The sequence below is a fragment of the Kwoniella europaea genome, chromosome 3, assembly GCF_036810445.1.
Source record: "Kwoniella europaea PYCC6329 chromosome 3, complete sequence".
NCBI classification, from domain to species: Eukaryota; Fungi; Basidiomycota; class Tremellomycetes; order Tremellales; family Cryptococcaceae; genus Kwoniella; species Kwoniella europaea.
In genome coordinates, this window is record NC_089489.1 from 32,796 (window position 1) to 49,579 (window position 16,784).

General features: G+C 45.6%; 8 protein-coding genes across 8 annotated transcripts; 2 read left to right on the forward strand and 6 right to left on the reverse strand.

Annotated features, from left to right (window-relative positions):
- Nucleotides 1-1,335, forward strand: V865_007865 (uncharacterized protein; the record flags this gene model as incomplete). The annotated part of the gene is made up of 1 exon (XM_066231607.1): nucleotides 1-1,335. The coding sequence occupies one exon, from the start codon at nucleotides 1-3 to the stop codon at nucleotides 1,333-1,335; it is 1,335 nt and encodes a 444-aa protein (XP_066087704.1).
- Nucleotides 1,336-1,501: 166 nt separating this feature from the next.
- On the reverse strand, nucleotides 1,502-2,334 carry V865_007866 (uncharacterized protein; the record flags this gene model as incomplete). Its single annotated transcript, XM_066231608.1, has 3 exons — nucleotides 1,502-1,723; nucleotides 1,838-2,002; nucleotides 2,077-2,334. 3 exons carry the CDS (start codon nucleotides 2,332-2,334, stop codon nucleotides 1,502-1,504), a joined length of 645 nt encoding a protein of 214 aa, XP_066087705.1.
- A 441-nt stretch (nucleotides 2,335-2,775) lies between these two features.
- On the reverse strand, nucleotides 2,776-4,483 carry V865_007867 (uncharacterized protein; the record flags this gene model as incomplete). Its single annotated transcript, XM_066231609.1, has 3 exons — nucleotides 2,776-2,938; nucleotides 3,009-4,122; nucleotides 4,243-4,483. 3 exons carry the CDS (start codon nucleotides 4,481-4,483, stop codon nucleotides 2,776-2,778), a joined length of 1,518 nt encoding a protein of 505 aa, XP_066087706.1.
- Nucleotides 4,484-4,893: 410 nt separating this feature from the next.
- Nucleotides 4,894-6,520, reverse strand: V865_007868 (uncharacterized protein; the record flags this gene model as incomplete). Its single annotated transcript, XM_066231610.1, has 12 exons — nucleotides 4,894-5,020; nucleotides 5,088-5,201; nucleotides 5,256-5,320; nucleotides 5,447-5,453; nucleotides 5,538-5,632; nucleotides 5,703-5,740; nucleotides 5,802-5,856; nucleotides 5,928-6,002; nucleotides 6,063-6,069; nucleotides 6,137-6,170; nucleotides 6,236-6,273; nucleotides 6,366-6,520. The coding sequence occupies 12 exons, from the start codon at nucleotides 6,518-6,520 to the stop codon at nucleotides 4,894-4,896; spliced, it is 810 nt and encodes a 269-aa protein (XP_066087707.1).
- Nucleotides 6,521-6,987: 467 nt separating this feature from the next.
- Nucleotides 6,988-8,607, reverse strand: V865_007869 (uncharacterized protein; the record flags this gene model as incomplete). The annotated part of the gene is made up of 6 exons (XM_066231611.1): nucleotides 6,988-7,102; nucleotides 7,166-7,485; nucleotides 7,555-7,734; nucleotides 7,799-8,095; nucleotides 8,157-8,438; nucleotides 8,509-8,607. The coding sequence occupies 6 exons, from the start codon at nucleotides 8,605-8,607 to the stop codon at nucleotides 6,988-6,990; spliced, it is 1,293 nt and encodes a 430-aa protein (XP_066087708.1).
- A 434-nt stretch (nucleotides 8,608-9,041) lies between these two features.
- On the reverse strand, nucleotides 9,042-11,303 carry V865_007870 (uncharacterized protein; the record flags this gene model as incomplete). The annotated part of the gene is made up of 3 exons (XM_066231612.1): nucleotides 9,042-10,472; nucleotides 10,536-10,590; nucleotides 10,648-11,303. 3 exons carry the CDS (start codon nucleotides 11,301-11,303, stop codon nucleotides 9,042-9,044), a joined length of 2,142 nt encoding a protein of 713 aa, XP_066087709.1.
- A 617-nt stretch (nucleotides 11,304-11,920) lies between these two features.
- On the reverse strand, nucleotides 11,921-14,421 carry V865_007871 (uncharacterized protein; the record flags this gene model as incomplete). The annotated part of the gene is made up of 12 exons (XM_066231613.1): nucleotides 11,921-12,114; nucleotides 12,166-12,252; nucleotides 12,305-12,509; nucleotides 12,558-13,014; nucleotides 13,079-13,358; nucleotides 13,418-13,435; nucleotides 13,486-13,569; nucleotides 13,617-13,764; nucleotides 13,829-13,866; nucleotides 13,935-13,962; nucleotides 14,025-14,172; nucleotides 14,234-14,421. 12 exons carry the CDS (start codon nucleotides 14,419-14,421, stop codon nucleotides 11,921-11,923), a joined length of 1,875 nt encoding a protein of 624 aa, XP_066087710.1.
- A 1,727-nt stretch (nucleotides 14,422-16,148) lies between these two features.
- On the forward strand, nucleotides 16,149-16,542 carry V865_007872 (uncharacterized protein; the record flags this gene model as incomplete). Its single annotated transcript, XM_066231614.1, has 2 exons — nucleotides 16,149-16,261; nucleotides 16,362-16,542. 2 exons carry the CDS (start codon nucleotides 16,149-16,151, stop codon nucleotides 16,540-16,542), a joined length of 294 nt encoding a protein of 97 aa, XP_066087711.1.
- Nucleotides 16,543-16,784: the final 242 nt, after the last annotated feature.

Here is a 16,784-nt window from a genome sequence, read left to right on the forward strand (position 1 = left end):
ATGACCACCCTACCAACTTCCATTCCCCCTCTTCCCATCTCACTCATCACAACCCTCCTTCCACACCTATTACCACCTTCACCACTCCCCCAGGAGTTCTTATCAAAGACACTCCTCCAGCGTCTACTGTACCTACCTCCCTCTCTATCCGATCTCGACTCCCACCTTTCACCTTTCCCTTCCAACGATTCGCAGCCTGTCTCAACGAGGTTTAACGAACTGTGTCATGGGCACCGGTTAGGCGATGTACAGTATACGAAAGAGGCAGAAGAAGTATATGCGAGGATACCGATCTTACCTGAACTTGACAGTACGACGGATGGAAGTGTGGAAATTTGGTTTGAATATGAATATGGGAATTCGGAAAGTAGAGGATGGGTGTATCATTCTGCTCGTTTACCTTCAAGCACACAACACCGCTTTGTATCGACTCCGGAACAACTAGTGAATCTGCTCAATGAAGCTGAACAGAAAGGTATGGATGATGCTGGTGAGGTTAATGGGGATAATGAAGCACCCGAGGGATATTGGACAGCCTTTGATTCTCCCACTTCGTCCCCTTCGCCCCACACAGATATACTAGACGATCAACATGTAGAAGATGCTTATTGGGCACAGTATTCCCGACCAGCCACTGCACCTATAACACCAGGTATACATACGCCTTTCCATCACTCGAAATCACCTCCAGCAGTGGATAGTCACGAAGAGCAAGCTAAGAGATTGACTGAAAGTCTAAAAGCTTTGGGATTGAATGGTGGTCTGGAGGCGGATACGCAGAATGGGTATTCGAAGGTGCATACGGAGGGGAAGAGGGGGTTCTGGATAGACGAGGAAGAAAAAGAGGAGAAAAATCATATTGAGGATGTTCAGAAAAACCAGACACAAATCGAGAATGCATCTCGGACTCAAACTGAATTGAAGGACGTCGGACAAAAAGAGGAGACTGTCGAAGAATCAGAGTCAGGTAACCAGGTGAAAGATCGACTTAGATGTAAGATCTTAGTTTCTCTCAATAAATTATGGAAAGAACATATAGAAGGATCGAACGAGCTAGATCTGGAAATTAAAGCGATGGAATGGTTAAATCTTGGTAAAGTAGCTATTCAAGATCACGACCACTCTCATTTACCGCTGTTACCGGATAGCGAAAAGGGAGATATCATTGTTGGGAAACTAGAAGTACTGTTTGAAATGTATCAGGTCTTGAGGGAGAATGAAGAGAAGGATAGCTTCTATAGATTGTTGGAAGGCACGATTAGGAAATCACCTAGTCTGGGAGATCACCGGGATGAATTTGATGAGGTTCATAGACAGAACACTTATTATGAATAGTTGGAAAACAAAAATTTATGATTCGCTTTTTCAATCACTTTGGTCCACGATTATATACCCATAGATATTGATAGTCAATCAAACGACGGAAAGGGAGATAATTGTTGTATTTAATGTAACGATCATGATGAATGAATGCCATAATCCAATCACATGCGGCTTCTTCTCATTTCTTTCCCCCCTCATCTTTCTTCCCTTCTTTCGGTGCTTTCTCTTCTGCCTTTTTCTTATCTCCTTCACCTCCTTCGGCGGTCGGAGTCTGTGTCGTCTCACTCTGCGTTTCATCCTCCTTCTCCACCGTCGTTCCCGTATCAGACTTAGCCACCTCGGTAGTTTCGATGGTCTTCGTCTCTGTAGCAGTAGCTGGTGGTGGCTTCTTACCCAGCATCTAAGTAGTGATTTACAATATCAGCTAACGTTCGAACATGCGGACAAAGAATCCTATAGTGTTTCCCAGTGTTCCAGTGGTGTATCCTAACCTATAATAGGAACATCAACTCACCTTGTTCCATCTCTCCACCACACTACTCCACATCCTGCTAGGATAACTACTCAGTGTTGATAGAGTCTTTTTGGTAGCAACACCCCACGATTTGAAAGTTTTGATGGTCGATTCCCAAAATGATGAGAACGACTTCTTGGTAGAGGTCCATTTGGTCGATAAGTCCTGCGAAAGGGGATAGTATAGAGGTGATCGCTTAACTCAATAACGCTCAAGATCCGATGATTGTTCCTACTTACCTTCTTGAACTCCTTCCACCACGAGGTACGAGTTTCTTCCTTACTCGCTGTGTCAGTACTCGTAGCGGGTGCAGGTGTAGTAGTCACTGTTGCGGTATCGGCCTTACTCGTCTCGGTAGGTGCTGCAGTCGAGGTAGTCTCGGACACTTTGGTACCAGTAGATTCAGCTTGACTTTCCGTAGCTTTGTCTGTTGTTGTACTTCCCCCAGAGGTGGATTTGGCATGGGTACTGGCCTTCGTACTCTCATCGTCAGCCATCTTCCGGTGTTTCTATTGGTAATACGTATTGATGAATGTAGAGGACGACTTATAGAACTGATATAAGCAAGGGGCTATATCAGCAAGGACAAACAGTACATCAGTAACCGTATCCTTTTAACTCATGTTATCATATGAGGTCCAAACGATCAGGTCAGTTGACGTGCTCGAAGGAAGGTCAAATACAAAGGATACCACTTTTCTCGCTATGGTCTTCCGCTTATCGCTATCAGTCATCCTTTCAACAAATATCGTCGGGATGTACTCGTATATTACATTTCGGCGTACCAGTCATGGCTCGGTGGTTAGTATAGATCCCGGAGGCTGGACAGAACCGGAAGATTGAGGTTATTCGAGCACAGCATGCATTTGACGATACCTATGAACGTTATTGTTGGTTGAGCAACATATATTTTCTCAGTGGTTGAGCTGCACACTCGTCTATTCCCATCCACCATCCATTATGTTCTTTCCAAATCTTCTGACTATCCATCCAACACTTAACGGACCGACGATTGTACAGAGGATGATACCCCAGTTGACTATCAGGAATTCGTCTTCGGTGAGAAGTGGTTTCGGTGTGTTATAAGCGATTTGAGAGATTCTACATAAGGTGTACTTCTGATCAATTGTGATACTTGGACAGTAATGTAAAGTATAGCTTTTCAACTCACAATAATCCAATTTCACCCCTTGCTACCATTGCACACCCCAAGAACGCTGCTCCTTTCCAAGACGGTCCACTTCCGGAAATAGCATTCGCCGTCTCCAACGATCTTGGCCAGAAGATCAACCACAACCCACAAGCCAACTTCCCTATACACATAAGGATAGCATAAATAATTCCCCGCCAGATGACCCTGCCTTTCCAGAGCGGTACGAAAGGTATACAGTATCCGATCGAGCTAAAGAAGATGGGGGCGAAGACATAGGTGAGAATAGGTGTGAGGAACCTTTCAAATGATGATCGTAATGTAGGGGACTCTTTTTCGACATCCGTCGAAGTATGAGTACCAAAAGAAAATGGAACGAATTGTGGTGAGTGAGCGCGAGAGAGGGGGTGCGGTGAATGGCTTGGGAAAGTGTTCAATCTTCTTAACCCCAATTCCTGCGATTCCACTCGAGTGATATCTTCTTCTGAACCCTTGCGTTTTTTCACACTGGAATGCGTGTCGGCTGCATCTGACAGGTAAGCACAAGCTAAACCTGCAATGTAAGCTCCGTAAAGAGGAGAAGTCCCGGCGAATCCGGCAGCGGCGATCATGCCAATGAAGAATACAGCCATCAGACCGACTAACATCGAATCACCACCCCATGTAGCTTCCTTCCACCTATCAGTGCTTTGCAATCTTGCGTATAATGGCTTGAGCAGGAATCTTGATACCGGAATTAAGACGATACCTAATCCAATGGTAACGCCTATAGTCCTTCCTACGTTCGTCCCAATGGATGTGTTCCCTTCGGAAGATGTTTCACCGAGATTATTCAGTATACTAGAAAGTACGAATGCGACTACATCGTCCATCACTGCTGCTGAAAGCAAGGCAGTACCTAATTTACTTTGTCTAAGATCGAATCCTACGGATGCAGGGTTAAGGACCGACAAGGATGTTCCTAGAGAAGTGGACGAGAGAGCCGCTCCTGCTGCGAAAGCATGTAATGTCGAAAAAGATGCAAGTGGGATGAGGATGAATGATAAGCCGATTGGAAGGAGGATACCGGTCAAAGCGATGCAGAGTGATAGGGGGAGGAGGGAGATAACGTTGGAGAAGGATGAGCTGAGACCGCCTGTGCAATAGCGGATACATGGGGACTTTAGCAGTGTTCAGTGAGCATCATAGTACAAGGATGTTCGGTGATATACATGCATATGAGTATGTCCCCAGTGGGGTCGACGCCTCAACTCACCCTCAAAGACGATCAAGAGCAACCCGACATATCCCAAAGCTACAAACGCTTCTTCCCAGCTTTCTTCCAACCACCCTGCTAGAGGGGTACCATATATGATCCCTATGAGGATCTGACCGAGCAGTTGAGCGCTAAGGAGGTGTTGGGATATCCATCCGAACAAGTTTAGGAGATAGATCCATGATGACAAGATCAATAATTGGACGATGGACGGTTCATGGTATGTAAAAGAAGACCACATCCATCGAGGCGCGGGGTTAGACTGTGATCTGTGAGCTGTTTGAGGCAGAGGGGTGAGAGCCTAGTAGTGTCTATTCTGAGCTGTCTATTGCCTGACAGATGTGACTGATGACCTAGCAAGAGTGTGGTTTGATATCGAGTGTCGGCGTCGAAGATGAGAAGGAATATCAACATGACCTGTTTGAAAAGTGGAGCAGAGACAGACTGTGAGGTCTGCCAAGAACCCTCATCATTCCAGGCAATTGCCACTGTGGCGGGCATATGGAAATAGCAAATGACACACATCAAGGCAGGTGTACGATGTATAATATTCTACATATTGTATGCATAAAAGTGTATTATCAGATACGAAGGGGTTTTGCCATTGATTTTCTGGGAAAGTAGTTTAACAGACCTATAAGAGGAATCGTCTCAATCAGCTAGGTTGACAGCCTCAAGATTACGATCAAGACCAAGTTTGTGCGAGCTGCGATCCTCAAGAGGGGTAGTCACGAAACCTTGTGGGAAGTGTTTCGCTTTGACAACTTCAGTGTAGTTTCTGAGATCCCCATATGGATGGGTCAGCTTGAGATGTTGTGTCCACGAGCGAGTCATGGAGCACTCACCTAGGAACACACATATCACCACCACTTGGACCGACATGAGGACAGTGGACATTAGGTCTGAAAGATAACATCGGGGTGTGCAGGTATCGACAACCGAGATTGTTTTCTCCCAGTCTACCATGTGTCAGTATCAATTAGAGCGAGGGGACAAAGGGGCATTGGACTTACCTGTAGAATTGACCAAGCGGTAGACCATTAAGGAATGTCAAACATTCGTCGTGATTAGCATATTGCTCGTTTCCACCTTGTCAGTGCTCCAGAGCCGCTTTAAAAGTGCTCTGAGCGAGGTATTGCTGTAGGATGTAGGTGCCGTCGGATGTGTCTGTCAGATTTTGTACTCGTTTCGCCATGTGCGGGACGAGTCGACTGTGAAGCGATTTCCGTCAGCATCAAAATCTTCAGAGTGAATAATGGATATCGTACGGAGAGTTGGACGAGAGAGATACTAACGGAACGATCAGATCTGTAGCCCAAGCCCATCTTCTGAAGATCAGGTCGTACTCCTGCACTTGAAGATCATCGTTGATACTGAAGAGAGCATCGATCTGACCAGTGACAGACATCATGACAAGCTTTAGATTTATATGTACGATCCTGCATGGGAGGATAGCTCACTTCGATAGGGAAACTCTGATTGAGAGCACCGTAGTAAACTACACACCATCAGTCAACATTAGTACACAAGGATTGGAGAACCAAAGAAAGAATACTTGCAATCAAATTTAACACCGACAAAAACGGTATTGCCATGTGCTATAGCAGCATGTATCTGAATGATTTGTAAAAGACATCAATATAATGACCAGCAGTAGATCCACTGAGCTTATCATCGAGACGTACCTCATACCCAATGGGATTACCTATTGGCGAAGGCTCGGTTGGATCTTTAGCCAAATTTACGAACAGACCAAAGAGCTATTCGACCAAATGGTCAAGACTGAGAGACGATTCCGGAAATATTGATATGTTACCCACGTATTCACTTTACAAACGTTGTTTCACAGAGTTAGCATGGCACTAGTGGTGAAGTGGAATGATTCCTCACTCACGTTGCAAGCTCCCTCCCGTCAAAGTTGGTTGACACTAACGCACGACTTGCTCATCAGCATATACTGCTCTTGATGCTTGAATAATGCGATATGACTCACCGTCGACGGTGCCTTTGACATCTTCAGCGAACAACGTACTAAAACAACGTAGATCAGCATTCCCGTTCGTTCCGCCTTTCAAGGGTTACAAATGTTAGATCAGAGGGAGGGTGACTACAAGCTGACTCACCTGTTGACTGATGCAGCCACCTCTGCATTTTTCGGGTACAAGTAACTATCCAAGAAGTTGATCACGATATCCATAGCCTCTTTGGAGGTTATTTCGCCATTAATCAGCAAAGCGGCAGAAGCCAATCCAAGGATCGTAAGTAATTTTGGAAACATAGCCTTCGAATGTTATCGTTTATCTACGAGACAAAGATTCGAGACTATAGAATTAATGTGTGAGGATTGTACTTGATGGAGAGAGAAAGAGAAGTCATTCTTTTTAGCTGCTTATATTAATATGGTCCGCAATACCTGCGATCTGATGCTGCATTTTCGACCGTCTTCGTGCTGGAAGGATGCAAGGCCTCGCTCGATACACCAGATCGATCGATATCGCCGTGACCGACCGACCGACCATCCTTCATCCTTTCATTAGTCGACTTTAGCTTCGAACTTTACTGTACAGCCCTAAAAAATGGTGCTTTGAGATCCATTACACGTGTCAGCTACTGTTATGATGGTTGCATCAGTCAGTGCAGCCAAAGGGCGATGACGACGATCAATCTGAAGTATATAGAATATGCATACAGTATCCATTGACTTGAATTGACCCTAGAGTGCACATACGATGCGGCTTCCTCGCATTACGCCATGTCCTTCTCTTGAGCTTGATCGCCTAAAAGAGCGACTTGCGCTTCGTCCACGTCTTTAGGACCGTCATCGCCGGAGGTATTTGAAGCTTTCTTAGCTGGTATCCACCTGTATCAGATTGCCATCAGCAACTATTCATCATCTGCGGAAGGAAATCAATCTGCAACTCACACTTCATTATACCTCCACCATTGGTTGAACTTGCCAAACCATACAGCCCCCAAAGCTGTCCCTCCAAATACCACCGGGACAGTGATGAATACAGTCAGAGGGGTGATCGACAACCACTCGAAATTAGGTACGACATATGAGATCATTTCGATAATTACTATACTAGTGAAAAGGGAGAATAAAGATGATAGAAATATAGGGTTAGGGAAAGAAGGGTATTCGTTAGGTATTTGGATGGGTGCGGCTTCGGATGATGCATCGGTGGGACGTTCGATAGGTTCATGAGCTAGTGAGTACTCGAATCGGAGAGTCATGGCGGTCTGATTGTATTCATCATATCAGCTGGATGTTCTATGTACGATGAGGAGGATGAGGTGAAATACACTCACTATAATGGCAGGAATCATTATACCGAACACTTCGCCAAAGATCAACATCAATGATAACACCCAATCACTGGCGAAAGTCATGCTGTCCTTCTTATCTCCATTTTCTTTCTGGTCTGAGGAATTTCCAGAAAAGGAGTTTATTACCACTCCGATGACTAGACCTCCGACGGGTACGAAAGCCTGTAACAACGCATCGCTATATTAGAGAATATTCAGAGATGGATGGAAGTAACGAAGAACTTACAAGATAAGCCGATACAAACTGGACGATCCTCCTGATGCTCATCCTTTGGAACCTCGTTGTTCCGATTGTACAGATCACGTATGAGGCGGCAAGGAAAGGATGGAAGAGAGTGTACCCCGCCCAAGTGGAATAAAGGATTCCAGCTGTCACCAGAAGAGAGAGGAGTTGACGAACAATCTCCTTCTTCCAAGCTGTTTTCTTATCCCCCTCGAAGGCGATAGCAATCTGGATATTCGAGTCCGGTTTGGGTTGGTGGTACCTCACTGATCTAAGTGTGGGTAAAGCGAGATCCGATGTCTGAGCGAGCTTTGACATCAGCACGGGTTATCGGCCTTGGAATGAAGATAGGCTGGCTCACATATCGGATAGTCCCCGTGAACATGACTAGCATCATAATTGACCAGATCGTATCGAGAACTGACTGTGATGAGATTCTAGGTAGAACGTAGACTAAAAAGAAATGAATACTCATGAACACCGAGAAGGTGATTATACCAGCGGCAATTTGTTTGGCCTTCTTGGTCGCGGTCAAAGAACGCCATTGCTTTAGACCTTCTGATACAACTGATGGAGTTGGTTGTGCGTCCACAGTCGGAGTGGAGTGAGGGTTGAGAGGAAGTGCTGATACTGCTCGCCAAACCTGATGGTCACGAATAGGTGAGTTTGAGTACAATACAAGGGTTAAATGGAAAGTCGATCAACTGACTCACATTCAAGGCTTTGTAGCTTGCTATTGCGATGGCGGGTATGGTAGCCAGCTGGACCAAGATGGGGTGAAGCTGTAGCATGGGGTGTTCGTCGATGTCCATTGTGGTGAATGGCTCTGTGTATGTTGTGAACAAGAATCAATAAAGAGGAGATGACAGATGACAGATATAGTTCAGTTGGAGCTACTCCCAAAGATGCTTAACACAGCAATTTCTGTTATGATAGGGTTATTTTTAGCCTTTGTCCGCATTACGGCCGAACCCTTGCCTCTGCTTGAAGCTGGGATGTGCAAACAACAGTCACTGAAGCACATTAACACAATTATAGATACATGTACGATTCCCATCCACATGCTCGAAACACAATCAATCAATATGAAGATATACTACAGCCCTACGGGAATGATTAGCTGACTATAACAGACTGATCAATGACTTTGGTGTATTATCAATGCAAATTACAATCGTTCTCGATGCCAAGACTACCGCAGAGACTTCAAGATAACAAAGAGAAATAGCAAGTATACTTAGGTTGATTATGAGTTGATTCGAATTCGGAAATTACGGAAGTACGTGTTCTGTTCCTTTGGTGAAGCCCATGTTTCTGTATGACCTCCGAAGAACGTCGAGAAGAACAGACCTACAAATCCACGTTCACAAGCTACGTTGTCGATGTGTCGATGGGGTCGTGTTATCGATTCGACATGTGGAACGGGGAGCAAGATACCTGGAGCTTTGGGAGATGGGGGTGGAGGAGGAGGTGTCGGGGATTTAGGAGTGGGAGGTGGGGGTGGTGGAGGGGGTGGGGGTACAGGGGCAGGAGCTTTAGGAGCAGGTGGCTTGGGGGCAGGAGGGGGAGGGGGCGGTGGTGGTGGTGCAGGTTTGGCTGCTGGAGCTTTGGGTGCGGGAGCCTTCGGTGGTGGTACGACAGGTTTTGGAGCGGGCTTTGGAGTAGGTTTAGCAGGCGGAGGTACAGGTTTAGGGGGAACCATCGGCTTGACGGGCGGCTTGGGAGGTGCGGACTTTACTGGCACCTTAGGCTTGGGGGGAGGTGCCTTCACGGGCTTCTTTGCTGGTGCTTTCAACGCAGCGACATCGGTAGCTTCTGGATCAGCAGCTGTAAGAGCATCGAGAGGGACATAATCCGTGACAGGGTCAGTCGGCGCTGGGAGGTCCCCGGCAGTATAGGTAGGAATGAATTCGGTGATCATAGGTTCGGGTACCTCTTGACGTTTGATATTCCTCTTCTCGGCTGGAGGATCATCGGCAGGTGGATCTTCAGGAGCTGCCGTGACAGTTATTGTCTCAGTGACGGTGGCAGTCGCTAAGGCAGTGGGGAAAGTAACGACTTCAGTGAATTGGTATGTGTAAACATCGCCTGGTGTACCAGTCATGATCGATTGAGGACTGCCACCATTATATCCAGGATCACCAGGGTATCCGTTGATACCTTTCCAATGACCATCATCAAATGGAGCTCTCTTGACTTTCTCATTCACCCCTAGCCATTTCTTCACCATCCTAACCAATGAATTTTCTTGCTTCACCGCCTGTACAGGTTCTTCAGTGGATCTGATAGCTAAACCCTGGTCATCCGCATCGGCAGTAACCGAGAGCCAATCTTCGGTGATGAAGGTATCTGTGTCATCTGACGGAGTATCTCGTTTGAAAGGTGCCATTCCAGACCATAAAGCAGCACTGTTGCCCATAGAAGCCAAGCATGTTTCGGAAGTATCACGGTAGAAGACATCGTCGGCGTGAACCACAAGTTTACCGTTGATCCAGATGTTGAAACCACCGTCGTTCTTTCCCGGTGTATTGAGCCATACATCCTGACGGATGTCTGTCCAAGCGCCCCTTTCGAAAGTCCAAGATCCTCGACCTATACTCAGACCATATGGCGTGCTACAATCGGAGAATGGTGGAGATCGACACAATCGCTGGGTCTGTCGGTGTCGGGGAGCGTACTAACGGAAGGAGAAATGAGGTGAATTCAGCTTGAATCGCTATGAGGAGATTCATGCACTTACCAGATACAATTCACCATGACCGTTCTCTCTCCACATCATTCTGGTACTGAAACAGCTATACACATTATGCAAGGTCAGCTTGGTCAGGATGTGAAGAAGAGTTCATATTCACTCTCTCGCATCTACACCACCAGCACACCCCGAATGACCACCATACAGCCCTGGTAATTTCCCGCCTTTTACAAAATCGAAATCTCTTGGGAAGAACACACTATACTCCAATGTCGCATTATGTACCCTTCGCATGTTGATCGGATGAGCGTAGAAGGTCGATCCTCCCCTCGGATTGTTGCCAGGGTTCATCGATCCAGCAGGGTATGTCACACGCAGGGAGTTTATCGAAGGATCCCAATTACTGGTCGATATTGATTGTGTCGAGATATCATTCTGATCCTGGAAAGGTGGTGAAGGAGATCCCGCCAATACTTCTATGTTCTGTGAACCAGCTGAAAAGTTGGATATGGAGAATGAACTGAGATCGCTGAACTGCGCGTCAGATTCCCACTGCGATCCTGCTATTGGATATGTATTATCATCTTCATCCCTGTACAGCGGTATGCTCCCTGATGAATAAGTATCACTCTCATCTGTATATGACGGTGTGTACGACGAAGAAGCCATCGAGCTTGAACCAGATGGCGTGTCGTAGTCCTGCAATGAACTACTGCCCATGTCAGAAGACTGAGGTAGCGGCGCTGCATCAGCGACCAAAAGTGTGGCCGTGAGTACCGTCAAAGTCGTTTTGATCCATCGATTAGAAGCAGGCATGGTGTGATGTCGGATTGATACTAGTATTCAAGTCGACCAGCGACGGTATTTTTCTATTTTATGTTTTTAGAAGGTCAACTTCAAGTCTTTCAAAGGCGGGATCAAGGAAGGGGATCTGATACAGTACCAGATGGAGAGAGGCGAGGTGAGAGGATGAAGGAGACATTGTAGCTTGTAGGAGGGGAAGTGCTTATATGTATAAGTATCGATGATAGCGAGGGATGCATGGTATGAAAAGATAGGAAGATGCAATCGAGAGGATGTCTCAGGATGATGAGCCAACAAGCCCGGGTCTTGATTACCGGGATTTGAGAAGTTGGCTTAACATTCATCAGGCGACATGTCAATATGTTCTGGAATAACTGCGTCAACTAATCAAGCTGGATCGCACGCTCGCATGGCGAGCACAGTGACGTATGGGCGCGAGATCGCAGCTCAGCCTGGTTTGGACATCATGTCCAGCAATGCGACCATCGGGTCAATCGAATTGCACCATATCATCAGAGCAATCAACGAGGCGGATCCAGACATGTTTTCGATCACCTTTCATGACTCATGCTTCAACATCATCATTCCCGACCCGTTCGGCATTATCGATCACTCTAAGCCAGTGTGAACTAAGCACTAATCTTCTCTTCCTCTCTTTCACCCTTTTCGAGCATACGGTCCTGATCAGATCGCTTCTTCTTGTCGAGACCCAACCTCTTTCCAGCATGGGCAACTTCTTCTTCCTCGGTCAATACAATGTCCTTGACGAAGAACATCCCAATTAGCATGGGTACTTGAAGGCAGGTTGCGACTATAGCAAGGACTGTACAAGAGTCAGCATAACGACTGCCGTCTTTGGTCCTTCTCAACTTACTTTTCATGGTGTGAACGTATGACTTAAGAATGGCCAAACCAATTTCTGAATCAGGATCATACTTGATCGCCGTAGCAATGTTACCGTCTACCAACTCAAAATATCAGCTCAGTTATCCGAACTGTGACTGCAAACTCACAGATAGTCTGAGCAAGGTTCTTGGACGCTTCAGGTAGGTTGTTACGGAGTGTGTCGGGAAGAGTCTCTGACCATACTGATCCAGCGACGGCAACACCGATGGCACCTCCAAGAGACATGGCAAAGTAGAAGATACCAGTTGCCATAGCCAATTCTCCTCGTCTGACCGCAGCTTGAATGGCAACTTGCGAAGAAGTTTGGAACATCTACAACTATATCAGCTGTGCTTCTGACAAGATAAAGATAACACTCACCCCTCGACCGATACCATAAATAGCTTTGGCTACAACGAAGGAAGCGATCGAACTGGATCTTCTGGGGTTCTGAACAAAGTTGATATCGATTCCGATACCGAGCGCACATAGGGGAATACCAACCCAGATCGGCCATTTGGTATGGAACCTTCTCTCTCCCAAGCCTACTTTCCTGCAGATCGGTGTCCAGAATCGCATGACCAATCCCACGACTATCGCCGTCACTTGGAAAACGATTCGAAGTGTGTTATCAATCTGTGAAGCTTTGGCCGCGGATACTCTTACGGCAACTTGTTGGAAACTCTGGAAATATGTCGTGAAACATCCGTAGGACATGAAATCGCACATGTTGATGATGAACATTGCTAATACACTTCGGTCTTTCAAGGTGTACCATGGGATGAGTGGCAATTTGGGAGTCAAGAGCCACGAAGGTCGGAATCGTTTAGGTAATGACCTATCTCATAACTCAAATTTAGTGTAGCTCGAGAAGATGGTATGGCTGACTGTGATGAACTTACCAGCCGATGAATAGTAATAACAATCCGAAGCCTACACAGATCATAGCGATATTTTGATCTGTCCATTTGGCAGCCAGACCCTTAGCCAAAGTAAGGGGTACCAAGATCAAAGCGACACTAGCTACCAGTAGACAGACACCGACGATATCGTATTCGTGGAACATTTGATTGTATAAGCTGGTTCGAGGTGGTAGGGGTTCCGCAGCTGGATTCTTCCTTACTCGTCCTTGCCAGGATACAAGGATGCTAATGAAGGGTACTGCCAACACGGCGTTGATGACTACACACAAGATACATCAATATCCGCCAACAACATCGCTAGCTCGCAGTAGTACTTACTTGCCCACATTCCGTAACCTATAGATCGAGCTCAGCAATGGTTTCGGGCAAAATGTGACTAAACTTACCCCATCTCCATCCACTGGCAGTACCCCAATTATCCAGTATATGTCCACCGATCTCAGCACCGGAATACATCGTTACGATAGCACCTGCGAGATGTCAGCCCCACAATCAACCTTACATGCTGATCACTCACTGAAGGAGTCAGCAGCGACGTTCCAAAGTGCTCTACTGACGATCGGAGTAGTTTCGGCAATGTAAATTTGAATAGCAATTTCGTATGAGGTCGAACCGAGACCGCTGAATACGTTAGCCCCGACATAGGTTTGTACGTTTTTACAGCCCTATCAATCACAATCAGATCATGCCATGTACACCAACATTATATCCATCAGATATAGAACTCACAGCCATCATTGCATAACTGATAAGCTGTAACATGTCAGCTGTTGTCTGCGGTAATAACAACTTACAGTAAGTGTGATCATGGTGATGAAAATGCTCGGAGAGATACGACCAATGTTGTCTGTAATTTTAGGCATCTATATCACGTTTCTCGATCAGTGGTGGCTGTGATACGGGATCATACGATAAATGTACTTACCAAAGCGTAAGCGCACATGGAGAACACCCTCGAGACCACACCTGCAGCAGCGAGTTCGGAATGACTCTTAAAAGCACTTGTAGCATAAGCGGTAAATGTAGATTGGGTATATTGAGCAAAGGCTATACCAAGGGCGAGGAGGGTATATCTACAGATACCAGCATAAATGAGTGACTGTGTGAAAACGGATGTCCAGATAAAGAACTCACGCTGCGTAGGCCACATGGATGTCTTTCCTAGTGATGACTGATAATACTCGACTTGAAGCTACGATACCTCTCTTTTGCAAAGTCGTAGACTCCTCACTGAGGGTAGATGCTCCATCGTGCGTGAGTTTAGGTAACGATGGAGTGTGATTATCTTCTGAATTCTCTTCTTGACTTCTATTGACGTTCATGTTGTTTGTTGGATTTGACGATGGTATGGAGAGGGATCCACGAAACCCACACTAGTCTCTGTATCGTTTATATACCTTTCTTGGATCATGCAGTCGGCCGAGTAACGATCTTCTTTTTTAGGATCTCTCCGTTCATAGACCACATCCCGAAGATACTCTCTATCTCGAATCTGGCAGATGATCCTCCTCCTCTTGAATTTTTTCAAGCTTCTCTAAGTGCGACTCACCAAATTAGAATGTGGTGGTGCAGGCAGTACCTGCCAAGAAGTTCCTGTTTTCCTACCATTTCCGAAACTTGTCGCTCTCTCATCTTAAATCCTCCCTGATGTACTGTGCCCCAGCTATAGGAATGCAGGACTCCTAACGGTTGGTAGATCCTGAAAAAAACAGGAGAGTTCAAAAGATTTCGGTTAATTCGTTAAACTTCAATTGCTTATCGGCCGATTTTAGATCTTCATCTAATCTGATTAAGTTTTGTTTGTCGGAACGCCTCGTTTCTTTCCCACGTACAAGTACGGGTGAGGAATAACGTTGTCGCGCAGTTCACGGAGCTTTCAGCTATCCCCTCGTCTAGCAAACGATGAACCAGGTGGATTGTGAGTCCGGTGCGGTATGAGATGTATATCTTTTCCCCGATGTTGGAGTGTTCCCTATTTCCCCGAGATCATCTGGATCCTCTGGTGTACGCCTCTTGCTTCTCTCTGTGGTTACAGTTATCCAGGAACTTGCGTACACCACTTCATTTCATTTCATTCTATCCGTTATCTGATTATGAATATGTTCCCATGAAAAGCAGACTACTCGAGTAGTGGTGACTTTCGGTTCGGAACCTGTCAACCCTGAGGATGAAATGATGTAGCAATTGGTACAATGGGAGCTGTGACTGCAAGACCATCCCAGTGGTATATATATTCTTACCGTAAGTCTACTAGCTGAATGAATATATAATAGGTAATATGTCGTGGCATAAATACGATATACAATACGATCTGCTATCCATTTGAACAATACTAAACGCAATGTGTATACATCCCACTCCTCGTCTACTCGTGAGGGTCATAGTTTGAAGGACAGAACTGCCCCAATAACTTCTTTCCTCACTTCGAGTTTGTCTCCGAACAGCTCTGGCCATGAACGAAATGCATCGATCGCCCAATGAAAAGAAGTGTCCGAACGGATTATTTGTGCTCCATTGTACGGAGCGACTCGCCTGCACGACGATCTTCGGACACTATCATGACATACAGTCATTGGGTGTAGGTGTAAAGTGGGAGTATTTTCGAATAAATCGACCTGCTCGTGTGCATGCATCGCTCATTTGTAATTGTAGCTGCATATCCATGTTAGTGTACGTATGTAACCGGCGTGTCTTTTACCCTGACCCGAAGGTTACAAGAAATACAAATTTCCGAATTCGACTGGGTGGATTATTTGTATTTTTCGGATTAACAGGTGACAAAGTGGACGGATGAATTTGTAGAGATGAAGTGATCAATTTGTATTTTACTCTCACTCTTTTGTCATTGTTATTGTCGCTCCCCGGGTTGTAGGATCATAGTGTTATATATAGATAGTAGATAGATGGACGAGTATCATGCATCAATTCAATTTTATACATCTACTCTTTCTTTCTCTTTTGATTTGCCACCGTGTTTTTCGACTGTATCCCTCGCTCATATACAACTAGACCTACTCACTTTGTATAATAACTACTCTCGACCCCAACGATGATCCCTCGAGCCTTGCCATACGTTAACTTCATCGTAGCTACTTCTGCGCTCTTGTTCCAGACGACAGTGTTATTTCCTTGGCATCATGTGTTAAGTGATGATTTTGAGAGGTGAGCTATCAATCTCCTTTCTTTAAAATGTCAATTTGCCCGAATAGTGGTAAAGTGTAACAGTCATGTCACTGACCTTTGTTTGGCATACTATGAATAGGCTGAAAGCTGAACAAGCCCGCCAATTGGAAGAATACCATCAAGAGAAAAGACAATTGTTGGACGCGTTACATCTCAAATTGGAGGATTTGACTAAAACTGTAGCTCCTGAGAAGTTCAAAGAGGCCGGAAGTAGGATCGTGGAATCGGCCAAACAGAATCAAAGCCAGAAAGAGCAGTGATGAGGGGACAATGGTGGAAACTAACCAAATTGTTTATAGAAAGGTATGTTTATATCTCAACTCCTACCTTTATCCGACTTTACAGGTCATAAAATGATGCCCAACTTCGTCCACTATTTTTCATTATTTGCGCTCAGCTGATTATTCTCTCTTTCAGTCCATGATACCACACGTCAATCCCATCATTCCCGTTCGTATTCCTTCCGACCGCATCTAGATTCTTTCCGTCTGTTGACTGTACA